Consider the following 26,795-nt stretch of genomic DNA (forward strand, 5'->3'; position numbering starts at 1 on the left):
TGACTGACTGACTGGGACTCAAATGAGCTAAATTTAGCTAGCAGTGTAGTTCCCGACACACTAATTTAAGTGTTTATTACTCCTTTTCGCACACTGTAATTTTCTTTGTGTTTTTAATGAGAATGCAGGTGCCAACTGTTTAACTGTGGTTTTATTGATAGATTCACTTTTCATAGAGATCTGAAAGTTAAACATTTGCCTAGAAAAGTCTCTTTCCTGGCCATCACATTCCAACTACAGAAGCCCGGCATGTTAAAAACGCCCATTGCATGAGTTATAACAACATTTTAATAAATACTTTACAAAAATAATGCGCAGGTTTTTTAAAATCACTGAGAACAACTCCTTATCCCTTTCCCCCCAAAAAACTCTTTAAAGAATAGCTTTTTCTGTATAATACTGTGCAGTCAGGACAAAGAAGTAAGAAGGTGACTTATTGTACCCCAGTGAATATGTTCAAAAGTCTATATTCTGTTTCTCTTTTTTTTTTTTTTTTTTTTAAAAGTGCACTTCTTTCTTTATAGCAGAACCCTTCTAATTACATGTAGGAATTAGGAGATAACTGGGATATCTTAGTTTTTTGTCAACATTCTTTTCCTTTTAAGTACACTCTTCAGCCTCAGCAAATTATGGCCTGTTAGCCCCTGATCCTACAAAGACTGACTTACACAGTTTCTTTATTTATACACAGTGTGGCAGATTCTCTACTGGTGTGAATTGTCATGACTCCATTCTCTTCCATGGAGCTATTATAATTCATAGCAGCTGTAGCTTCGCCCCTGTGCATAGTCCCATCGAAGTCACTGAACTACTCACAGTATGGGAAGTTAAGCACAGTCATATGTCTTTGCAGAATCCAAGGCCTTATTTTAGATTCTTTTGATGTAGCCCAAAGGAACATGGCAGCTGCATCGCCTGGAAACCTTACCACATATATACAGCTAACACCTGAGTGACTGGAAGGGCAACGGGAGCTTCAATAAGAATGATTAATGTTGGCGTTGGTTTACTGATCTCCAGCATTTCTACCTGTTTTCTCCTCCAATCATTAATAGCTTTCCCTCCCAACAATCCTTCCCCTCTTCTTAGAGATACGATTAAATACTTTCATTAATACAGTTCCAGAGAAAGTGTTATTTTTAACAGCTGTGTTTATATTAAATAAGTTACATATAAAAACTGTTTGAGAGTTTAGGCTCTTTGGCCCTCATACAAACCCCCCCCCCAAAACTGTCCATATGGCAAAGCAGGTAAGTATGTGCTGATCTCTAAGCACATGCTTAAGTCACATTGACTATAATGGATTTAAGCATGTGATTAAGTGGTTTGCTGTACAGTGATAGATCTAAGCATGTGCTTACGTGCTTTGCTGAATCAGGGCCTTTGAGCCTGATTCGCATTTCACTTCCCCTAGCTTTACCCTGCCATTAGGGACCAATCGTGCATCATTTAAAATCAATAGGAGCTTTGTTATTGACTTTAATGGGAGCAGGATCAGAGCTTTACACTGATGTAAAAATCAATATCAAGCCCTTTATTCAGCAAGAATTTATTCACACTATTTTTTCCTGGGTGTTTTCTTTCTTTTGAAATAAAATGCATTGTATTGCTCTATAAGCTTCTCTCATTAAAGGTTTTGTGTATGTTTGTATGCAGAGAAGTGTGTGTGTGTGTGTGTGAAATATACGCATATATAAATTACACACACACACACACACAAACACACACGTATTATATACAAATATATACACTCATACTAAAGATATTGACCAACCCTATTTCAAATAGATAATGCAGCAAATGCAGTTTTATGGAAACGATCCCCATCTTCCTGTCTGAGGAGGACAATCCCTTCAGTATTCCCTTGCTTCCTGAAACTGTTTGTAATAGTCTTCATCTGAAGGGTTTTCTGTACATTTCTGACCATTGTTAGGGGGCCGTGCTTCATTGTATCGGCTCCAGTCTCCTTTGCATATAATCCAAGGCAAAATGTCGACTTTGTAATGGAGCTCTGCGGAGAATTCTACGCTGATCAAGTTTGGCGTACCAGCCCCTTTCCCCCTAGTAATCAGCTGCATATTGTCATCATAGCAACAGTGCTGCGCAGCTAGAGTTGTGCTCTCCAAGGAAAGCATAGAGCGGGTACAATATCGGGCTGTTGGCTTGTAGATCTCCAATTTTTCCTTTGGCCCACTTGCATCTTTCCAGCGAAAGTTTTTCCGCTTAATCCGATCATAGATCTCAGCAGTGCTGTAGGCGACTTCTGTGGGATAGGAGCAAGGGCAGCTGGGTAGGTCATTAACCACTTTGTGCATGTATTTCTTCAAGAACTCACTTTTGCAGCTCATCCATCTTTCGCAACTATCAGTATCTGTTAGAGGAGGGGAGATGAAAATGCCTTAAGGTACATTACGCAGCATGTAAATTAAATGATATAGCTACAGAGATAACACAATGAAGATAACCAATGAGAGAAAGTTCTTTGTAACCAAGTAAGGGCTATAAAGCATGCCTGCTTGCAGTGTGGTGACGTATCTTGTTATTGGAGAAACAAGAAAGCAAAATATGATGAGAAAAGGCCATCCTCCTACTGTGAATTACATTGCCATAGCGACATGGATCCTTGGCACTTACTAGGCTTTCAAAGTGCCTTACAAACTTCAATTAAACCTGGCACCAGCCCAGTGAAGTACAATAGATATCATACCCCAGTTTTGCAAGTGAGTGAACTTGAAGCACAGAGAGGTTAAGTGACTTGCCCTAGATTAAACAATGAATCAGAATTGTGAATAGAAGCTGGCAGCCCTAGCTCTTGACCCTCAGCTCCAAATCCAAGATCACAGCCTTCCTGTACCACCACTTGGGGGTTCTGAAATGTTATGTGAGGCTCAACTGGGTTGTAATGAAACTAAAGACTCCAAGATGATAAGCAGAGCCTTGTATTCATGAAAAATACTTTGGTTAGGGCTTCATTTTGTTTTTCCCTTGCCATGTCCTCTGCCTCTCCAAAAGGATCTTTTGAGCAGCTGCAGTTCAAAGATAGAGAGGGGCCTACAGCAGTCAATTACATGATGTACCATCAGACAATGTCTGTAAATTAGGATGGTCAAATGGCACTAGACCTATGAATTTTGGTGTGGAATGGAGGGGTGACCAGAGTAGAACATTTGGGTTTTTGGGGTGGGCCAAATCATCTCAAACGAGGGGTCTGGTCCCACACGTAGGGCTTCATTCCACATTACTTATGTCATCAGCACTCAATAGCTCTCATCACATGAGTAAGGTGAGCAAAGTGTGGGCCTGAAGCTATACTGCAAACATATTGACTCAACGATTTCATGGTGAACAGGAGCTGCTAACAGGGAGTTTTGCAAGGGAGTTCTCCAGGTGAAGGAGGAGCACATACAGCATCTGTGGGGTAAGTGACTGTCTGCAGTGTTTGTGTTTGGGGGTTACTTGCTGTGTGCTGAGCTTGTGTTTGTCAGTCTGTTTGGTTGGTTTGTTTGAAGGACCGTGTGTTGGAGGTGGAGCTACTAGGAAGGTTTGAAAGCTAGAAGCCTCCGGTAACTGGCTGAGCCTTAACCAGTGGGCGGGGCATTCACTCAGGCCAGGGCTTTATAAAGCTGCGCACAAGCGACCAGGGAGCTTAGTGAACAGGAGCTGCTAACAGGGAGTTTTGCAAGAGAGTTTGGAAGGGGGGTAGGAAGGGAGGAGGGGTCCCTTGTCGGTCTCATCTGTGAGCCATTGGTCCCCTGAACCTATAAACCGAGCCACATCCAAAACCTTTCTGTTTATAGCAGAGCAGAGCTGACAGGGAGCTGTAGACGGGAATTTGAGAGAGTTTGACAGAGGGAGGCTTACAATGGTGAGGAGGACCCGCAACACCTGTGCCAGCACTGCTTCTGTCTCCTCCACCTGCGCCTGTAGCCAGACAGAGCATCAAAGCATGGATGCTTTTACCCAGATTCTGGTGTGGGCTTGCAAAGATTGTAATTTGCAATTTCCACTTACTGATATCCAGGCTGGGGGTGGCATCCAATGTAAAAGGTGCCTACTGGTGGAATCTCTCAGGCAGCAGGTGGGAGAGCTACAGGAGGAGGTGGCTAGGCTGAGGAACATCCATATCCATGAGCAATTCCTGGACAGTATCCATGTGGAGACAGCTGACGTAGCTGTCCCAGTTGACAGGACTACCGACACACCAGTGGAGGAGGAGATGCCTCAGGGTGTGTCTGACACACCAGTGGAGGAGGAGGCTTAGGGTGGACACAGCCAGCTGGTTACTTCTAGCAGCAGGCAGTGCTCCACCGCTGCTGCGAACCCTCCTGCTGTGGTAAAAGATAACCGTTATGCTCTTCTTGATACAGGAGAGAAGGAATCACCCCCAACAGTTAAGGAGGTGAAGCCTCGTACCCCTAAGGTTGGGAGGTCTGCTGCCACCACTCGTAAAAAATGTAGGGTAGTGGTGGTTGGAGACTCTCTGCTGAGGAGGACGGAGACACCCATCTGTCGCCCTGACCGTTCATCCCGGGAGGTATTCTGCCTGCCAGGGGCCCGTATCCGAGATGTTACAGAGGCATTGTCGAGGATTATCCGGCCTTCTGACTACTACCCCATGCTACTCATCCATGTGGGCACAAATGATACTGCGAGGTGTGACACTGAGCAGATCAAGAGTGACTACAGGGCTCTGGGAGTACGGGTTAATGAGTTTGGAGCGCAGGTGGTATTCTCTTCGATTCTTCCTGTTGAAGGTAGGGGTCCGGGCAGAGACAGATGCATCGTGGAGGTGAATGCCTGGCTGCGAAGATGGTGTCGCCAGGAGGGCTCTGGCTTCCTCGACCACGGGATGCTATTCAAGGAAGGACTGCTACGAATAGATGGTGTTCACCTTTCAAAGAGGGGAAAGGCCTTATTTGCGCACAGACTGGCTAACCTAGTAAGGAGGGCTTTAAACTAGGTTCGACGGGGACAAGTGAGCAAAGCCCACAGATAAGTGGGGAACAAGACCTGGGAGATGGGTTGGAAACAGGAGGGAGCACGGGCTATAATGGCAGAGAGGAAGGAGGGTCAGGGCAAAGCTGGGAGGCAAGATCAAACCAGTATCTTAGATGCCTATATACAAATGCAAGAAGTATGGGTAATAAGCAGGAGGAACTGGAAGTGCTAATAAATAAATACAACTATGACATTATTGGCATTACTGAAACTTGGTGGGATAATACACACGACTGGAATGTTGGTGTGGATGGGTATAGTTTGCCCAGGAAGGATAGACAGGGGAAAAAGGGAGGAGGTGTTGCCTTATATATTAAAAATGTACACACTTGGACTGAGGTGGAGATGGACATAGGAGACGGAAGTGTGGAGAGTCTCTGGGTTAGGCTAAAAGGGGTAAAAAACACAGGTGATGTCGTGCTGGGAGTCTACTACAGGACACCTAATCAGGTGGAAGAGGTGGATGAGGCTTTTTTCAAACAACTAACAAAATCATCCAAAGCCTAAGATTTGGTGGTGATGGGGGACTTCAACTATCCAGATATATGTTGGGAAAATAACACTGTGGGGCACAGACTATCCAATAAGTTCCTGGACTGCATAGCAGACAACTTTTTATTTCAGAAAGTTGAAAAAGCTACTAGGGGGGAAGCTGTTCTAGACTTGATTTTAACAAATAGGGAGGAACTTGTTGAGAATTTGAAAGTAGAAGGAAGCTTGGGTGAAAGTGATCATGAAATCATAGAGTTTGCAATTCTAAGGAAGGGTAGAAGGGAATACAGCAGAATAGAGACAATGGATTTCAGGAAGGTGGATTTTGGTAAGCTCAGAGAGCTGATAGGCAAGGTCCCATGGGAATTAAGACTGAGGGGAAAAACAACTGAGGAAAGTTGGCAGTTTTTGAAAGGGACGCTATTAAGGGCCCAAAAGCAAGTTATTCCGATGGTTAGGAAAGATAGAAAATGTGGCAAAAGACCACCTTGGCTTACCCTTGAGATCTTGCGTGACCTACAAAATAAAAAGGCGTCATATAAAAAATGGAAACTAGGTCAGATCACGAAGGATGAATATAGGCAAATAACACAGGAATGCAGAGGCAAGATTAGAAAAGCAAAGGCACAGAATGAACTCAAACTAGCTATGGGAATAAAGGGAAACAAGAAGACTTTTTATCAATACATTAGAAGCAAGAGGAAGACTAAGGACAGGGTAGGCCCACTGCTCAATGGGAGGGGGAAACAGTAACGGGAGACTTGGAAATGGCAGAGATGCTTAAGGACTTCTTTGTTTCGGTCTTCACTGAGAAGTCTGAAGGAATGTCTAGTATAGTGAATGCTTACGGGAAGAGGGTAGGTTTAGAAGATAAAGTAAAAAAAGAGCAAGTAAAAAATCACTTAGAAAAGTTAGATGCCTGCAAGTCACCAGGGCCTGAGGAAATGCATCCTAGAATACTCAAGGAGTTAATAGAAGAGGTATCTGAGCCTCTAGCTATTATCTTTGGGAAATCATGGGAGACGGGGGAGATTCCAGAAGACTGGATGGGGGCAAATATAGTGCCCATCTATAAAAAGGGAAATAAAAACAACCCAGGAAACTACAGACCAGTTAGTTTAACTTCTGTGCCAGGGAAGATAATGGAGCAGGTAATCAAAGAAATCATCTGCAAACACTTGGAAGGTGGTAAGGTGATAGGGAATAGCCAGCATGGATTTGTAAAGAACAAATCGTGTCAAACTAATCTGATAGCGTTCTTTGATAGGATAACGAGCCTTGTGGATAAGGGAGAAGTGGTGGATGTGATATACCTAGACTTTAGTAAGGCATTTGATACGGTCTCGCATGATAGTCTTATAGATAAACAAGGAAAGTACAATTTAGATGGGGCTAATATAAGGTGGGTGCATAACTGGCTGGATAACCGTACTCAGAGAGTAGTTGTTAATGGCTCCCAATCCTGCTGGAAAGGTATAACAAGTGGGGTTCCGCAGGGGTCTGTTTTGGGACCGGTTCTGTTCAATATCTTCATCAACGATTTAGATGTTGGCATAGAAAGTACGCTTATTAAGTTTGCGGACGATACCAAACTGGGAGGGATTGCAACTGCTTTGGAGGACAGGGTCAAAATTCAAAATGATCTGGACAAATTGGAGAAATGGTCTGAGGTAAACAGGATGAAGTTCAATAAAGATAAATGCAAAGTGCTCCACCTAGGAAGGAACAATCAGTTTCACACATACAGAATGGGAAGAGACTGTCTAGGAAGGAGTATGGCAGAAAGAGATCTAGGGGTCATAGTGGACCACAAGCTTAATATGAGTCAACAGTGTGATACTGTTGCAAAAAAAGCAAACGTGATTCTGGGATGCATTAACAGGTGTGTTGTAAACAAGACATGAGAAGTCATTCTTCCGCTTTACTCTGCACTGGTTAGGCCTCAACTGGAGTATTGTGTCCAGTTCTGGGCACCACATTTCAAGAAAGATGTGGAGAAATTGGAGAGGGTCCAGAGAAGAGCAACAAGAATGATTAAAGGTCTTGAGAACATGACGTATAAAGGAAGGCTGAAGGAATTAGGTTTGTTTAGTTTGGAAAAGAGAAGACTGAGAGGGGACATGATAGCAGTTTTCAGGTATCTAAAAGGGTGTCATCAGGAGGAGGGAGAAAACTTGTTCACCTTAGCCTCCAATGATAGAACAAGAAGCAATGGGCTTAAACTGCAGCAAGGGAGATTTAGGTTGGACATTAGGAAAAAGTTCCTAACTGTCAGGGTAGTTAAACACTGGAATAGATTGCTTAGGGAAGTTGTGGAATCTCCATCTCTGGAGATATTTAAGAGTAGGTTAGATAAATGTCTATTAGGGATGGTCTAGACAGTATTTGGTCCTGCCATGAGGGCAGGGGACTGGACTCGATGACCTCTCGAGGTCCCTTCCAGTCCTAGAGTCTATGAGTCTATGAGTCTATGGTCATTTTGCTGTACATTTAAGTCATATGCCCGGTTGGAAACAAGTACTATAGTTTGCCTTACAAGCATACACTAGGATTTGGCACGCCAGATAACACTGTTGATTCACCCTGTCTAGTATCCTACCTCCATAAGTGACCAATCCCTGATGCTTCGATGGTAGGGGATAAACCCTCACAGTACACAAGGCCCATTATGTGCACTGTTGTACATGAATGGAAGAAAGTTACATACAGCAATCAGCTCATACCCTGAGGATTGATTTGGTTGACCCTATTTTGCCATCCATAGCTACAAATGCTATTATTGTTCATAAAATTATCCACCGCACATCATCAACAGCTGTAACTCTTACAAAAATGATCATGAATAAAGTGCCGCTATGGCACCTTTCAACTGAGGATACTGAAGTGCTTGAAAATTGTTGACATTGAGCCTTATAGCACTGCTGTAAGGTAAGGACGCAGCATCGCTGTTTTACAACTGGAGAAACTGGGGCCCAGGCACTGACTTGGTAATTTGCGGAAAGTTATTCAAAAAGAATCCTGTGACAGAGCTAGGGATAGAAACAAGATATTCCGAGGTCTAGTTCTGTTCCTTAACAATATGAGAATCAACAGCCATTTGGAATATGACTCATTTGGGTTCAAGACAGAGGTGTATGAGCCCAAATCTTATAGTGTTAGTTTAAAAAACAATCCTAAAAGGAGCTCGTCTCTTTACAGTAAGAGATACTAGACTGCCAGCTGCTTACCAACTTCGAATAGCTTGGTGGCATTGAACTCTTCGCTTCCTGCAAGTAAGCTCACTTCTGTGGCAGCTGTCCTGAAGGTATCTTCAATCCCTAAAGACAAAACACAAACTAATAGATGTGTTTCCTTAACAGTAAACAACAATGAAAAACAAAAACAAACCACCAAAGTTCTGATTTCATTGCCTCTGTTGAATTTAGTGCTGGAGGAAAACATTAACAATATAATGATGGGAAACAGGCTGACCTTGTGGAGTCCCTGTAGATAACCGGTATACTTGCTAGGCAGGCCTTTAAATAGCCAGTCCAAAGGCTGGTGCACCAAACTTCGGTGCCAAGCTCTAGTTAGGGCACCTAAATTTCTATTTAGGTATGTAACTAAGTGGCCTGATTTTTCAAAGCTGCCCAGTAATTCCCAGGAATTCCAATAGAAGCTGCAGGTGCTCAGTACCAATGAAAATCCATCCATTTGATTAGGTGGCCAAGTTTATGTATCCAGATATCTTTTTCCTAGCATGTGTTAGGGATGGTTGATGACATCTCAACTTGTTGAGAAATTTCTTAGTGAAAGCTTTAAAGCACAACGTGGAATATGAAACCCGTTGGAGATTGTGTGCCAGCTGCTTTGAAATGCTCCAAAATGCTGATCTGGCACTGATCTGGCACATTCTAGGCCAATGCTCAGTGGTTTGAGCATTGGCCTCCTAAACCCAGGGTTGTGAGTTCAATCCTTGAGAGGACCATTTGGGGATTGGTCCTGCTTTGAGCGGGGGGTTGGACAGGATGATCTCCTGAGGTCCTTTCCAACCCTAATAATCTATGATTCTTTTTTTTGGAGCTGGAACAGCAATGGTCCCAGATCAAGTGGCTCTTTTCTCTCCCCAGCTGCAAAGAGTCTTCTGAGCCAGCAGGTGCTGATGCTAGGCCTGAGTGGGGGACCAGCCAGGGGAACGTCAGGGGACAGAATTGCCAGAAGCCCAGGGTGGAGCTGGAGTCTGGCAGCAGGACCACATGGATAGTGAAGGGAGGAGCCTGGCACAGGTAGGGGGAGGCAGGGACAGGACCAGCTCTATAGAGAGTCACTCCCTGCTTGCCCAGGCCTCCCTCAGCTCCCTCTATCTTTCTCCCAGCTCCCCCAGTTACCTCTCAGCAACCCTCTGCTCCCTTCCAGGGCCTCCCATGGTCCTGCATTCCAGCACTGCTGTTTCAGACTCCAGGACTGGTTGGAGACCACCTCTGCTCCACCTTTTAAACTGATGGAGATTTGCTAATATGTTCATGTTTACATGTTGGCAGGGTACCAAATGTTTTACACTGAGTAAATGCAATAGCGCCTGCCCCAACAAGCTGAAAATGTATTGTATGCTTTGCTCTTCAGTTACATTTTCTTCCGCAGCTAGAGGAGTGAAAGGAGATGGGAGGAAAGAGACAAATATGTAGATAATGGTTCAAAAATCTTAGAAACTAGGGGTGCCTGGCAAGCTCCAGTGAAGCATTTGTCATTAGCACAGAGAACCATAGAATAACAAAAAAGGTGTGAAAACATGGTCACTACTGGACTAATTGTATTATGCTCAAATGAACACCCTTTTGCTGCTATTTTATTTAGCTAACTACTATTCTCTTCAAATGAAAGCCCTTCAAAGAAGCATTTAAGCAAGTAATTTTTTTTTCCATTGCATCATATATTTCAAAAGTAAGCCCTGAAAACTCTCAGTATGCAAAAACTGTGTGGTTAATGTAGCCTTCCATTCCCTCTCCAGCAAACTTCATCATGGTCTTGTTACTGGTGGACAGTAATACAAACCAGGGCCTTGCAGAGCTTCAAAACAGTCTCAGGCTTTTTTTTACAATAATTTATTGTAAGGGCTTTGCCTTAACTGCAGCTGTAGATGCAGAATAATAGATACCCCAGAATCCTTCCAAGGTAATAACTCGCTGCAGAGGTTCTGCTGACAGTAGAAGCTGAGCTTTGCTCTGGTCATTTTAAAAATACCAGCAGAGACTCGAAGAGCGTATTACATTTTCCTCGCTGAGCTCAGGTGTCTGTAATGTAACATAATATATTCTTTCAAGTCTGCCATGGTTTGATGCTAGATGGTAACAAATACCTGAGGCTAGATCTGGGAGATGGTGACCTCTTCTGGATTTAACCTATTGTTGTTCAGGTTTGAGGGAATGGGGGAAAATGTTCAACAAGCAGATTACTTGTGTGTGTGTGAGATAGTCAGTGTATTTCCTGCAGCGGCTAGCAAATAGCAACTAACATCCTGAGATGGATGGGTGTGTATGTGAGAGAGTAAGTGCCAAACACTGCTTGTCAAGTGACTTTAAAAATCTCTAGCAATGCCAGTGGCAACATCTGATCTCATACTTAGGATTTTATAGCTATTTCAGGTCTTTCACTTCCTTTACCATCCAAATTGTGAAGCTAAACATGGCTAAATGTTGGTGAAATGCAATCTGCTGGGGGGGTGCTTCCCCTGGCTCTGCCCAGGCCCTGCCCCCAGCTCCATCCCTTCCCCCAAGGCCCCACCGCCACCCTGCTTCTTCTCACCCCTGCTCTGCCTCCACCTTTTCCCACCCAGTTCCACCCCCTCCCCCGAGCACGCTGTGTCCTTCCTTCTCCCCCCACACCCTCCAGTGCCTCCTGCTGCTGCAAAAGAGCTGATCTGTGGCAGGCCCTAGGAGGGAGCGGGAGGCACTGATCGGTGGGGCCTGCCAGCGGGCAGGAAGCACTGGGGGGAGGGGGAGGTTCTGGTAGTGGGACTGCCAGTGGGTGCTTAGCACCCACCATTTTTTCCCCATGGGTGCTCCAGTCCCAAAGCACCCACGGAGTCGGCGCCTATGTGGATGCACCATACTGCTCTCCATGGTGTAATTATACAGCTCCAATGCATCACCCTCCATGCTGCATCATTGTATGGGTTGTGCAAATGTGGATTAATATGAATAAGCAGAGGAGCCTCTCAACACGCGGCTCAAGCTAAAACCACATCCTTAATCTGCCCTGTGGTACACAGGCATTGAAGGGCCAAGCCTGCCGGTTTTGAGAATTTTCCAATTTGTAGGCAAAATGGACACAGAGAGAGAGATGGATGAATGGCATTTTAGCCTTAATTCTAGACTTGCTGGTTTGTAATAAGAGACAGGAGCTTTGTGGTTTAATGTCTATTAAAAAAAAACCCAAAAATCCTTTCACTCAAACTCCAGCAGCTCTTTAGAACATTACTCCTGAGGGTATTCTGTGCCTAAGTTTGGCATCCAAAAAATTAAAAATTCTGTGCACAATATTTTAAAATTCGGCAAGCTTTATTTCTCAATAAACAAACGCAGAGGCTGCAGTATGGCAGTGGGGAGCACAGGGCACTGGCTACACAAAGGTGGGAGATCTCCCACCCCCAGAAGGCGGACTCAGTGGTGAGGCTGCACCCGACCCTGACACAGCACAAGGACTGGGCCTGCCCCAGAAACACCCTGGGGCCTTGCCAGGTGCACTAGGTGTGGGGCAGGCAGGATCCAAGTGTGGAGGGCCTCAGTGTGGGGGGATCCAGGTGTGAGGATGAGAGGATTCTGTGTGGGACAATCTGGATGCAGGCAGCTCAGTGTGGGGGGATCGGGATGCACACAGGCTCATGGGGGGGGGGGGTTCCAGGTGCAGGGGCAATGGGATTCTGCAGGGGCTTCCAGGTGAAAATGGTTGGGGTTTAGAGGAGGGGTCTGGGTGTGTGGGTCTCAGTAGGGGGGTATGGGTGCTGCGGGAGTAGGGCTTGGTGGGGTGGGGGTCTGGGTGCAGCTTTTTGGGGGTCAGTGGCATGGGGGTCTGGATGTGGGGGCTCAGGTTGGTGCAGGGAGGTGGGGCTCATCAGGGTGGGGGGTTGAGTACAGGGAGCTCAGTGGGGGGTGGTCCGGGTAAGCGAGGGGTCTGGAGGCAGCGGGGTCTGCGTTCAAGGGGCTCCAGATGCAGGGGTTGAGCTTCAATGGGGTGAGGCTTGGATATGGAGGACTCGGGGGTTCTGGGAGTACAGGGTGAGGCTTGGAGGAGATATCTGGGAATGGGAGGGTCCAGATGCACAGGAGTTGGGTGGATGGGGGAGCAGCTCCTCGTACAGTGACCCCTCCCCCCGCAGTTGAGGAGTGATGGGGGGCAGGAAGCAGAAGAGGATGCTGAGCTTTCTGCAGCTGGGGAGGTTCCTAGGGGTGGGTCTGACACAGCCCCAGCCAGTCCTTACAGGAGAAGAGAAAATCCCATCCTCTCCTGCCTCCAGCCCAGCCAGCACTAGCAGCTGATCCCAGCTCAGGGTAGGAGCCACTGACTGTCTCCACCGGCTGCTCTGGGTGCCTAGAACAATGTACCTGCGCAGCTAGGGAGTGGTGCTCTTGCACCTTCCCTTTGCTTTTCTGTCAGAAAGTCTTTTTTCTGCAGGGAAGCAAAGCAATCTGTGAGGGACATGAATTCTGCACATGCGCAGTGGCACAGAATTCCCCCAGGAGTAGAACATCTAGTGTATAAGACCATGTTTCAGATCTCCTCTAGAGCAGTGGTTCTCAAACTAGGGCCGGGCTGGTTTGTTTACCTACCGCATCTGCAGGTTTGACCGATCGCGGCTCCCACTGGCCACAGTTTGCTGCTCCAGGCCAATGGGGCTACAGGAAGGGCGGCCAGCACATCTCTTGGCCCGCACTGATTCCTGCAGCCCCCATTGGCCTGGAGCAGCAAACCGCGGCCAGTGGGAGCCACGATCGGTCAAACCTGCAGATGTGGTAGGTAAACAAACTGTCCCGTCCCGCCAGGGGCTTTCCCTGAACAAGTGCTGGCCTTAGTTTGAGAACCACTTCTCTAAAGCCACTTTGTAGACAGTTGGCACGATATTTTAAAGGGCATATTAACAGCTAATATGGAGCCATTATTCCTAACATTATGGCAAGTATATACACATTAAATGTATTGCAATGTATGTTCTTATTTTCAAATAATAGTAATGAGGCGGTTTTAAAATAAAAAAAACAAGTGCATTCTAGGTGAAACGAGTGCACATTTCTTTGGAAAAACGCTTCAGTCCTGTGACATGCAGAATGGTCGGGTAGGCAAGAAGTAACTGCAGCAACAAAAGATGTTTGCCTTTAGACTGAAACTTTCTGTAGCAAGTTTAACCCCTTATAGGGGACAACATTGGATTTAATAACAAATGCTTTGTTAATTTAAAAATAAAAATAGAACTACCCTAAAACGTAAAAGACAGACATGGTACATTAACATTAAAATACCAGGTCTGCCTTTTACATTTTAGGGTAGTTCACATACGAAATAAGTGACTTTCAGGAACACCACTTTTTAATAGCACTGTTACCCAGCCACGGCCCAAATGTGATGCTGGCCTTTAACCGTGTATGGTGAAGCCCTCCAAACCCAGTGCTCTGTCCCCAATGATCTTTCTAATAACTATTCAGGTTCTTTCTTTAAAAACAACGACCATTTGTTAACCATACCTGGGCAGTTTGGCCTATCACATGTCCTCGACTCTGTGGCTGTGCAGGCATATCCACAGGACCTGGTTCGCTTCTGATTGCCATTCCCGCAGGTTACGCTACAAATGGACCACGGGCTCCAGTCTCCCTCTCCATCAATATAATCTATACAGGAACAAAGATGAGGAAGGAAATGAAAAACAAAAACCCTACTACCAAAAACTACTGTCTAGATGGTGGTTTTTATTAAGTAGGCATAGCAAGAATGGAATCCAGATGTCTCTACCTGAAACCTGGGCTGAGTGCCAGGCTTAAGCCTGCTGTTTAAATGGTTTTCACACTTGCCTCTCCTCAGGGACGTGCATGCAACATTATTTGAAAAAATATTTCCTCTCTTTTGACCTTTTAGCAGCCGAGAATCTTCAGCTGTAAAGCTGGGTCATGAACTAACAAAACATCTATTTAAACTATTTTTCCATCAGTAGGAATATGCTTTCTGATCACAAACCAACCAGATATGTAATAAAAACATTTACTTTAACCTCCCCACCCCTCAAACAAACCCCTCCAAAGATATCTATAGCACACAAAGATATTCAAAACTTAATTGATTTTGATTTTAGAACAGAATGCAGGTTGGATTTTGTCTGGGTAGTTGATTGCATGTGGAAATATTTCAGTTTCATTCTTTAATCTCCCCACACATCAGAGCAAGAGAGCTAACATGTTATAGAAAAAGTCACTTTGACACAGTGAATTACATGTTCTTTTCAAACCCATGGTAATAAAAATATTATAGCACTGACTAAATGACTATTTGTTGTCACTGAGGGCCTGATCCTTCACCATTAAATGCTCTTTGGGTCAGGAACCAGCATTTTGTTCTGTAATGACTGCGGCTTCTAGGCACTACCACAGTACAAATAATAAGAACATGACTGGGCCCAAATTAAGTGAAACATTCCACGAACTAATCTGGGAAGCCCAGAGCATAGAGTGTACTGCCTAGTGTGCCTTCACTCCCGATATCAAACATGCCACTTCAGGGTTACACCTTTGCGAGAAGACCAACCAAGCTCTTGTCTCTCACTATGTAAAGGACTGGGCTAGTGCATAGTTTTCTGCCAGGGTTAGAGGTGTCTATTTTATACCATGGTTTGTTTTACTGCCTGTGTGGACAAAAAACATGGATAATAAACCCTGTTAAAGATGGGTGTTTTAGCCTAGAGACCCTGCACTGGGAATAGAAATCTTCTTTTAACACTGATGTCCTTAGGTGTGGCAGAGCACTGTACATCTTTTTGCAGTACTAAAATTTGTCCACAAATACAGGTACAAGAAGAAAAGACTTTAAAATTCTGGCCCACGATATTCACTACTTTTGCACATATTTAAATATAAAATTCAGCAAACAAGCTCTCTCTTAGTTAAGGCTCTAGACTCAAACCTAATCAAAACAAGGGAAACTAGGGCTGAAACAGTACACTACAGCTTCTGTGTGTGTAGATGATGCAACATGAATGACAGGGAATGAAACCACTGCTTTGAAATGCTGCTCTACCTAAAACCTTAAGTATAGAGCCGTACTAAATTCACGGTCCATTTTGGTCATTTTCACAGTCACAGGATTTTAAAAGTCGTAAATTTCAGGATTTCAGCTATTTAAATATGAAATTTCATTGTGTTGTAATTGTAGAGGTCCTGACCCAAAAAGGGAGTTGTGTGTGGGGATTCGCAAGGTTATTGTGTCTGTGTGTGGGGGGGCTGTGGTATAGTTCCCTTACGTCTGTGGTGCTGCTGCTGTTAGTGGCAGTGCTGCCTTCAGACCTGGGCAGCTGGAGCGCGGCGGCTTCTGGCTGAGAGTAATGATGATGGCACGATATGGTATTGCCACCCTTATTTCTGTGCTGCTGCTGGCTGGGCACTGCCTTCACAGCTTGGCAGCTGGGAGCGGTGGCTGCTGGCCAGGAGCCCAGCTCTGAAGGCAGAACCGCTGCCAGCAGCAGCGCAGAAGTAAGGTTGGCATGGTTGCCTTCAGACCTGGATAGCTGGAGAGGGGCAGCTGCTAGCCGGGAGCCCAGATCTGAAGGCAGAACCACTGCCAGCAGCAGCATAGAAGTAAGGATGGCATGGTATAGTATTGCCATCTCTACTTCTGCACTGCTTCCGGCAGAGCTAGGACCCTCAGACAGCCCTCCGGCCGCACAGAGCAGAAGTACGGGTGGCATGGTATGGTATCGACACCCTTACTTCTGCATTGCTGCTGGCGGGGCGCTGCCTTCAGAGCTGAGCACCTGGCCAACAGCCACTGCTCTCTGGCTGCCCAGCTCTGAAGGCAGCACAGAAGTAAGTGGCAATACTGCAACCCTCCTAAAATAACCTTGTGTCCGTCCTCCCCACCACCCCGCAACTCCCTTTCGGGTCAGGACCCCCAATTTGAGAAAGATTCATTTCCCCTATGAAATCTGTATAGTATAGGGTAAAAGCGCTCAAAAGAAAGACCATATTTCATGATCTGTGACATGTTCTTCATGGCTGTGAATTTGGTAGGGCCCTACTTAATTAAGTATATATTGATTTACAGCTTCATCCTTAGAGGCTCTGAGCCACTTGCAACTGCCATAGTGTGCATATTAAATCACCTCCCAGCAGTCATCCCAAAATGTGCAGCTATAGACCAATGTGATAGGATGAATTATTTCTTTACTTTCTGTTTTCAGCAATTGTTTCATACAACAAACTGAAAACAATTGTTTTCCCCATGATACATCTGGAACAGAATTACACACACAAAATGTTCTTGCTATCTATGCCACTCCCTACACGAGTCAATATAGCTTGCCTTACTTATATCTCAACCAAACATGACCACATTGTAGTTCCCACTCATTTATCCACCAGTTACATTTTAGCTTCCAAATCACTGCACACATGGTTCTAAATTTGTACTTATCCTTACACTAAAAATAAATGAGACCTTGTTTCCTTTGTTTAAAAAAAGTATATTCACGAATAAAAAAAAACTTCTTGTAGGATAACTGGTATAATTTTCAAGATTATAGACTTACAAGTGGAATGTGGCTACCACAGCCTAGTTTGTGCATCTGCACAGATTTGTATTTAAAAGCCAATGAACAAAAGCCACATGTTGGAAAAATGCTATTTTGCTTGGCCTACTTTCAGCGACGTCTCTCCATTCTCATTTCCCCCAAACTAGTTTTACAATCCCACGGTGCCCATAAGAGGTCTGGAATGCGAACTCACCATATTCTGGCTGCTCCTTGGATTCAAAAGTCCGGTGGTTGGGCGCATGCCTATCCCACCCACCAAGAGGGTTTAGGAAGTTGCTATCTTCGGTGGTGCTGTCATGCTTGTAGTCCTGGTCACCGCTACTCATGCGAGTCATGGTGGATGATGGCTGCCACCAGTTCCTCCAGTCAGGGGATGGGACTGGCCAGCTAGGCTTGCTGCTCTCTTTGTGCAGATCCTTCTCTGGTTCAGCATCAGGGCCATCAACCACTTCTATGGTAACCTAGAGAATTCAAGTTATGCCAGGTCAGTCAGCATGCAAAATCCAAAACAGAACATCTCCTCAGAGAGTGTCCATGCATCAGTGGGGAATCTTCTATACAACAGAGATAAGGGACTGATGTTATCTAGCAAAAAGGGCTTGTAATCCTTTAGGGCTAGCCTGTTATAAACCATACGTGGATTAGTGAGCCCAGAAACTCAGTGATTCCTTCTGCCACCTCTGCTGAGTCAAATCTCGGAGCAAAAAGCCCCCCGCCCCTCCCACCAAAATCCTGAACAAAGCAAGAACCAAACCTGCATCTTAAACCTTTATAGTGAAGCTTTCTGTCTTCAGGGGAAAAGTCGATAAAAGTTTGTGAAGAGGAAAAAAAAACCCACTCATTTTAAATTCATTGGGCCTGAATATGAAGCGCATGTGAAATGTGCTAGATCAGAACGGTAGCCTTTGTTGTTGGCTTTGCATAGGTGCAAATAACTACACCAGGTGCAAGGCAGTAGAGAATCAGTTGCATTCTCTTTGCTTGCTAAATATCCGCTCAAGTGTTGGCTTGGTCACTGGCTGGTAAGACCATTTGCACCCTCGTAGATTTTTCTGTAGCACAGTTGCAACACTATAATATTTAGGGCTGGCACTAGCATGTGAAACCATAGTGTAGGTGGCCACAGATTCTTTATATTCTTCTTTTACCCTGAGATACCTTTTATATCCAAGGTTACCGTGGGAATTTTAATCATAAATGACTGTCAGCATTTTTTCAACAAAATATACATTTTATATTACTATTCATTGGAGAAGCTTCAAGCATTTTTTTGGCAATTGTCACAATAGCCCTCTGAAATTGGTTTGATTATACTCACTTTCCAGAGGGGTAAGAAGAGGTACATTTAAATCACTTGTCTAAAGTAGGACAGGCCACTATCAACCAGGAATAGAACAGCCCAGATTCAAGATTCCCTGCTTAAATCCTTAAGCCACACATACATTCATGCATATAAATAAATCTGTATAATACTGTATAGTCATTATAACACACCCCTCTGCTGCTTTTCAATGCATAAAAATTAATGAATTAATTATGAAACTCTTAAATAAATGTTGGGTGCACACACACATATGTATTTAGAGAGACAGTGGTACTAACAATCAGGAATCTAGGGGTCCCTGTGTCATGGAAATAAGGTATGACCATAGACAGACAAATTATGGTTCAGAGTCATTGGTATGCCCTGGCTGCTTTGTGCTGCTACATTAATGCAATGCAGCTGTAAACCCAGTTCAACTTGCTGAGTAAACTGGACTTTTGGGTTGGCCAAAGGAGCCAGAGTGTAGAGGTGGTTCTGTCATATATATCTAACGTATAAAATGTGGGGGGGTATGTAAATTGTATAGATACATCTACATGTTACAAACGTCTTTTGGACAGAACTTTCTTAAAATTGGGTTTCTATAAACCAGACAAAGCACAATAGCCTGTTATGCTGGGGACATGAAGGCAATTGGATTAAGAGTTCACAGTTTCATAAAATTGGTTTTAATAAAATCATGGTTTACCGAAACACACACACACACACACACACACACACACACCCCTACCTCTCTCTCTCTCTCAAATAAAACCTCATTTACTTTCTATGTCCGTCCTGCTACCTGTGAGCTGCCAAGGGACATTACATCAGAAGTGGAATGGCTCCAGCTGAAGATCTGTTGGAGCTCAATAGCTCAGAATGCAGTTGTGCACTTACAAAACAATGCACACATTTCCTTTTTGGAGAAACAAGCCATTACATTTTCACACTGCCTCCCCTCTGACTACTGTCAGATAATTTGAGATGAAATGGACTGGGAGGCTATTAGGAAGTTCCACTGGGATTGTATAGAAAGAAGCAATACAAGTTTGCAGTTGTTGTAACAAAATAAGTCTCTGGGAAGGAGATAAACAAAAATATGCTGGACAGTTTTGTCTTACATTTTGTCATTTTAATGGTGGAATCAAAATGATTACTCCAACAGATTATTCACTGCAATTTCTAGAAACTGAGAATTAAAATAGATTTCATATGCTTAAACTATAAGTGACAGTTCGTGGGCTGTACGGATCCAAGCAAAACAGTGTTGTGCATCCCATAAGTGGGAATAAATAAGGTGCTTTGTAGCAATTTAAAGACAATTTGCTATGTTTGGAAGGTTCTATCACAGGCTGAATATCAACAGGATTTTTTTTTTAAAAGCACATTAACTCTGAAAGCAAAAACTAAACAAAAGGAAACAAAAGACTTTCCAAAGGGAGCATTTCAAAAATCAGTCCTTCTTTGCTATTTTTTAAATTGTAATACGGTTTATTGCGATTAACTCTCTGTGCATTTCAAGCAGATGTAATCTGAAATCCCATAGGAATCTAATTTAAAAAGATTACTCAGAATAGTAAGTTATTTTTAAGATATAAAAAGATCTTTGAATTTTTAGTTATCCCTCCTATACTTGTAATGTGTTTGTTATTATGCAGTCTTATTACAGGGATTATTATTAAGGATTGCACATCTCAAAGTAGCATTAATGTCTTCTTAAAGTTGGGTTAATATTTATTAAACAATTATATTATTCTTTCTTATAGACCTAAGGAAAATGGATTTAGTCACTCACCATTCTGCTGCAGTTTTCCCAAACACTCTAATGCAAACTGCAAGGTGTTAAACCCATCTGATAAAAAGGGATTATTAATAAAGTGTGTACTATATACTTCCACAGAGATTTCACTTCTCCAACTCTGGAGTCCAAGTATTTCTAACATGCCCATCATTGCAGAATTCAGCTGTCAGACCGTGTAAATTCACATTAATGTTTTAAAAAGTAAGTTGGTGTGTGATGAAACTTGACAAAGAATCAAGTTCCCACAGGATAACAAAATACTGCTACCTGCCAAGTCACAAGGATTTTCCCCTTGCCAGCTGCTTCATGTGTCATTTACCACCTGCCTTTTCTGCTGTACTCCCAAGGTGTTTGTATTGCAATGGGTAGCCGCAGAGCAGTAGAATGGGACACAACAGTACAGCACCCTTTAGGGTCCACAGGAGTGGGAAACTTGACTCGAAATTCAAGGGCGGGAGAGAGCTAACATTCCAATGAAAATTGGGGTATCAGGTTCCAAGTGCAGCCCCCCTCAGAGCTGGGTAGCATTGGATGGGTTGTAGCAAGGTGTGGGAGAGAAAAGCTCAAAAAGAGAAAATAAATAGGTGGCCTCATCCCCTTGACGTGACTTCACTTTCGTTGCTAATGGGAAGTAAGGAAGTGATTCTGTTTTACGTTGAGTAACCCTTCCACACTGGCAGGTCTGCATGCGTAACTGAGCTGGCATGTGTCAAATCAATGGAGACGAAGAAAAGGGCTTTTCAGTGAGGAAGAAGAAAAAAATCTGTGCTCCCAAAGGAAATATGCCACTGGTTTTAAAAAAGCACCTCACATTTTAGAGGACCTCCAATGAATTAGTTTATTCAAGTGCAATGGTGCATTTGGCTGCAGCGCTGACACCAAGCTAAAAACCAGCCACAGTACACTAATGGCAACAGCTGCTGCGGTTACTCCCTTAAACAACCTCTTGTCTTACCAATACTGAACAACTGTACAAATGCAGCATGAAATGATGCAGGGGTTGAAAAATGGGCCAAACTTCTACAAAAAAGCCAGTAAGAAATTCCTTTTTGTATTACTTGCAAAGGGCTTACATGCACCACAACAAAAGTCAGTTCTTTAACTTTAGCAGCTGTTTTTTTTTTTAAAGTATTTCATAACTTTTGCATAGATCTTCTAACTAGAACTGACTGTTTTGTGGCTCTATTTGTTTCTAGTGTACTGGATCCAATACTTTATAGTCAACAATGATTTTGTAGTTAGAGTAGTAACCTTGGGGCAGGGCTAGTTTTCTTAACACTGTGATTACACTCCCTGTAACAACAACAACAAAAAAAATGTGGACAAGTGCATAACTATGACATGATACAACAATTGCTTTCTTTACCACTCTGTGAAACAGGGCTCATGGGAATATCATTTCAAACTGTTTTCACAGTCTGACTTTCAGGCCTGTAAAATATACTTCTACAATTTATAGGGAAAATGTCTTCATTTTTAAATGTATCATTATTGGTCTATGTGTATGTCCCAGAAAACATTGGGCAGCAGGACCAATATTTTCAGAAAGAGGAGCCCAGAAAGAGGAGCCCTATTTACGCACCTAAGTAAGTAGCCTGAAATTCTGGCCACATATTTAGGTGCTTAAATTGAATTAGGTGCTAAATGAATTGAGGAGGCTAAAGTTAGACTCCTGTTTCCGTAAAATCTTGGTCCAGCTACCCAATGTTTTCTGTGAGAGAAGGCTAAGTTTCTCAGGCCCAAGACCCCATGGTCACCGCCGGTGAACCATTCCATGTGTTGTCCAGTTTTCAGATGTCACATCATCCAGTGAAAAAACGAGCTCGGAATGACAACAACAATTATTAATTTGTATTGGGAAGCCAAGAAAATGTTACTCCTCATTTATCCATTCTTTGGCTTTAAGCATTCAATAACTTTCCTGCCAGGGAATGTATTTCCCCCCCTCTATATTCTGTGGTTTACGCTGTTATTTGTTAATATATTTATATATATCTATATATATATACATATAGTGGCACACTATTTACCTCAGTCTGCAGCTTCAGGCCTTTGTACAATTTCTCAGACTACCCTCCTCTAGGAATTCATGAATATATAACTGGAAGGCTTCTACTAGCAGAAAGCATGTATTCAACATGCAGTCAAAACACATACATTTACTACCTAGGCCTGTCAAATATTGGAATGGTGCTAGGTCCAAAGCTGTAAAAATTTGGAATGTTACAATTTGTCTATGAAGTAATGGAGCATCAGCTTTGATACATTTTGTTGTTTCCTAATAAATGTCTGTGACTAACTAAAGTACATCTTTATCTTTAGGCATGGATGCCTAATAGAGAGATATATACCTTGATAAATTTGTGCGTGGATCGGTATAGTGTGCCAGGAGAATTTATTTAATAAGAGAACTAGTTATAATCGTACGTTATGTTTTTGTAAACACATGTTTTAGGCAGATCAATAGTTCACTACATTATTTTGGTTAAACGTGACTGCTTATTAATGCAGATATTTCTTTGAGACCCTAAATTAAATTGCTAATTTTTTTCTTCCTAACCCTCTGCCTTTAATGCAAGTGACATGTAATACGTTATTCCAAAACCAGGAAGAAGATTTTGACTAAAAACGTATCAGATTTTTGTGGAGAGAGGGACTTTCTACTCAAGGTGGCTGCTGCTAAGATTAACATTTAATTCTTTGCTTTCTGAACAGAGGTCCAGATTTTAATCCCTAGGTGAGAATCTAATCTGCAGTCATTCCACTGTAATCTATGGAATCAGTTGAGATTTACACTAATGTAACAAATGAGAATCTGACCATAATTTCCAAAATACTAGTTTCCTGACTGTCACATTGCCAGTGGTTGGCCACAGAATAAAAGAGGTAAAACGCTGCCCAAAACCAAAGAATGGAAAATATCGATATGACAAGAGGATGAAAGAAAGACATCTGCAAGAAAACTATGATTCTACCTCTAGCTCTGTGCAGTCAGTGGCATTCACAGAAGGGCTCAGGGGGAACTGGGATCTGTACATCCAGGTAAGCAAAAAGTATTCAGACTCTCTATCCACATAACACTATGGGTTGGGATACCACGCGTAAGAAGGGTACAGGAAAGCACAGCTGGCAGTGACTGAAAGCAAAGCTTAAAGCTGATGTGGTTGGGTTAAGCTATTTTCCATAGTGTGTAAAATATCACATTCTTAATGAAGTGTGTACCTGAATGTTGGGGTTTTGTCCATTGATGTCTGCTTTTGACAGGTCAGGAAAGTTTGGGAGATCCAAGAGGAAGGATCTGGGTCCATCTCTTTGTAATGATGTGTGTCCATTTTCCTGCCTGAATCGCTGTTTGGGGAATGGTCTGTGTGCTGCCTGGTGGTCAGGATATTGTCTTTTGTCCTTGGGGTTTAATGTGAAGCTGGTTTTGGGAGCAGAATGGCCATCTGCACCCAGGGTGTTCTGGGGAGAAAGGAATACATTAAATAACACCATTAATAAAAACAGCAACAATAAAACCCAGCCTTGGCTACTCGGACCCTACCTCCAACTTTTAAATTGATGAAGATCATCAAACAGACAGCTTGTGTGCAAACAGCAGAATACCAGGACAACATTGCTCAGGCAGTCTTTGTACGTTCTGCAAGGTGCACACAAATCCTTACATGTACATCCCAAAGCTAGGCACCCAAGTACGTAAAATGTAACGCTAGAATTTTCCAAAGAGTTCAGCTTCAGCTCTCAGGGAATCATTCCATTACAATAGTATAAATCTGCAGCCAGACCAGATAAGATAAGATTCAATGTTACTTGGGTACCCTCGCTCCTTCAGGATCTTTTGACAATTTCAGTCTTCCAGCAGGTCCCCCATCATGGACATGGGCACCGAACTTTAGGCATCCACATGTGAAATGATTGGCCTTCACACCCTGACTTGCAAAAGTGTGGTGCAAGATCAAAAAGTGCTTTTGAAAATCATGCCCCCTAATGACCTAAAACAATAAAAGGGCATCATTATCGTAAAGTGGTTTGGTTTTGTCCCACAGCGAAATCAAAACAGAAGTACTGAATGCAAAGTTCACATTGGACTTCGCAGGGTTAAAAGATCATCACATGCTGAACTGGACAGCTCTTACTCATCTGCCTTCAAACTCACTTGGATACAAACTTACAGATTTTAAGGCCAGAAGGGACCATCATGATCATCTAGTCTGACCTCCTGCATACTGTAGGCCACAGAACCTCACTCACCCCTCTCCTGTAATAGACCCCAACCTCTAGCTGAAATATTTAGTCCTCAGATCATGATTTAAAGACTTTATAATTCCTATAAATGACCATCATTTTCCTCCTAAACAAAGAGTGAGCAGAGGACAGGAAGGACAGAAAGGCAGAAAAGTAATCTCAGTAACATGAAAAACTAAGAGCCCAACTTCCCTCAGTAAACTCTTGTTCAGGGTAAAGCTTACCTACTGTTATCACACATTAGAGAGGCATAATAAAGGGCATCTGAGGTAACAAGGTCTTCCCAAACACTGAGTACCGTCAATCACAGTGCTAGTTATTAAAGGCATGCAAACAGGATATGGCACATACAGAGCCCGTATGTAATTTTAATAGACAAATTAATTGTAAAGTCTAGCCACCTTCAGCTAATGTACGTGTTTCTGACAGGCACACTGGTTTAAGGCTTTAGATTACTGTTAGATAATGAGTGATTTACATCAGTATCTTGGAACACTGTGATTAAACAGTTTCCCAGTTATGCGCGGAGTACGTCTGACAAAAGACACTATTGCTGCTATAAAACAACTTCAGACAGACAGAAACCAATGAAGAAATATGACATTTTACTGTTTTGGGGCAGGATATCTGATGACTTCTATTGCAAAATTAAATATCCACTTCATAAAGGGTTTCTCCTGTGATTTCAGAAGCATCTTAATTTTCTACACTAATGCAGCCTACATAGCTGATGGAATTAGTAAGAGATATGCACAGCCCCAGCTCTCTGTATCATTGGTTTAAATTCAAATTCAGTACTGACCTGTAGCTCTTGTAACAAGGATGTGACACAAGATTGCTAGTAAGAGACTCAAGTACATTTCTACCTGACCTGAATTGGGGTTACAAAAGTTAATACCCCTTCACATAACAGGAGTGAGTGGCTACTATTATGCTTACCGCCATTCAATAGTTCAGTGCCAGAGGTAAGATAAACTGGTGGTTTTAATTAAATCCTTAGCAGGCAGATGTCCCCATTATAAAACCACCAAGACCAGGGTGCAGCTGCTTGGAGGAGGGGAAGGGGGTGGGGGTTAGACTCTTTTCCTTTGCCCTGGAAGGTGAAGGGCTTTATTTTAACTAGAAATATCCTGACCCTGACAAAATCAGCTGTCCAGTTAGAGGGGATGTTTTGTGATGTTATATGTAAGGTAAGCTGTTGCTACACCTAAAGTATTGTTACATTTCTTTAGGGCTCCAGGGTTAGTACCCCATGCCAGTGGTTCTCCAACTTCTTTTTTCATGGAACACTTGAAAATTGCTGAGGGTCTTGATAGACCATGTAATGATCTTTCCAAATGTTGTTTGTACCGTTAGCTAACTACTGAAAAGCACTTTGGATAAAAGCACAATATAAAAAACCCCTTAATAAATAAATAATAATAATAATAATTAGTGTTTTTTGTTTTACAAATAAAAACACACAACTCATATTTTAATACCAGTAGTCTGGGAAGAAGGGTGGGTGAGTCTCTCCCTCTCTCCCCCATCACAGCAACCCCTGAGCTGGTGCTGGGAAGGAGCAGGGGGGGTCTCTCTCTCTCACCACAGCAGCCCCCTGAGCTAGGTCTGGAAAGGAGGGCTCTCTCTCCCCAGCAGCCGCAGCCCTGGAGCTGGGGAAAGTTGCCTCTTTCTCTGGTCGCCGCAACCCTGCACGTCCCAAATTCACCCCACCCCCTCTTCTCATGCCATTCTCCCCCCTTCCTATTTCCCCCACCTCACCCCACTGCCCCCTCCCACCAAGGCCACCACCTCACCTTACATGTGCGTCTTCTCCAGGGTCCAGGCACCTAATTAGTGGAACCACACCTGCGCGGCTCCACTAATTAGGAGGGTGGCCGTTCATTCTCTCATGTGTGGCCGCCCAGGCATGCACCTTAGAGGGAACTATCTGCAGACCACCTGAATGGAGCTCGGTCTGCAGATCACAGTTTGAGAACCTCTTCCCTATGCTGATGGTAATCCTAATGGCTAGATTCCTGCATGGATATAAAATTTGTATCTGTGTCCCATCTGTGATCCACAAAAATGGTCTGACTGTTCTTTCACTGCAAAGGAATATGTAGCAAAAGGAGCAAAGCAGATGCAAAGGCAGCAGTGCCTTCGAGTTTCTCTCTAAAAATTTTGACTCAAATTTCTAGCCAATGCAT

General features: G+C 43.4%; 1 protein-coding gene across 2 annotated transcripts in view; it reads right to left on the minus strand.

The window, feature by feature from the left end:
- Positions 1 to 227: 227 nt before the first annotated feature.
- The window catches only part of ISM1 (isthmin 1), a 55,648-nt gene continuing 29,080 nt past the window's right edge, over positions 228 to 26,795 (minus strand). The window contains exons 2-6 of one of the 2 annotated variants that reach the window (XM_030557991.1): positions 23,584 to 23,823; positions 17,448 to 17,715; positions 14,205 to 14,348; positions 8,718 to 8,807; positions 228 to 2,371 (exon numbers count right to left, since the gene is read on the minus strand). In XM_030557991.1, the coding sequence (XP_030413851.1) occupies positions 1,854 to 2,371; positions 8,718 to 8,807; positions 14,205 to 14,348; positions 17,448 to 17,715; positions 23,584 to 23,823 (1,260 nt within the window). In that variant the 3' untranslated portion in view covers positions 228 to 1,853. The remainder of the gene's footprint in view (positions 2,372 to 8,717; positions 8,808 to 14,204; positions 14,349 to 17,447; positions 17,716 to 23,583; positions 23,824 to 26,795) is intronic. The other variant, XM_030557992.1, reaches the window with a different exon arrangement.

This window comes from Gopherus evgoodei, chromosome 3, assembly GCF_007399415.2.
Source record: "Gopherus evgoodei ecotype Sinaloan lineage chromosome 3, rGopEvg1_v1.p, whole genome shotgun sequence".
Classification (NCBI taxonomy): Eukaryota; Metazoa; Chordata; order Testudines; family Testudinidae; genus Gopherus; species Gopherus evgoodei.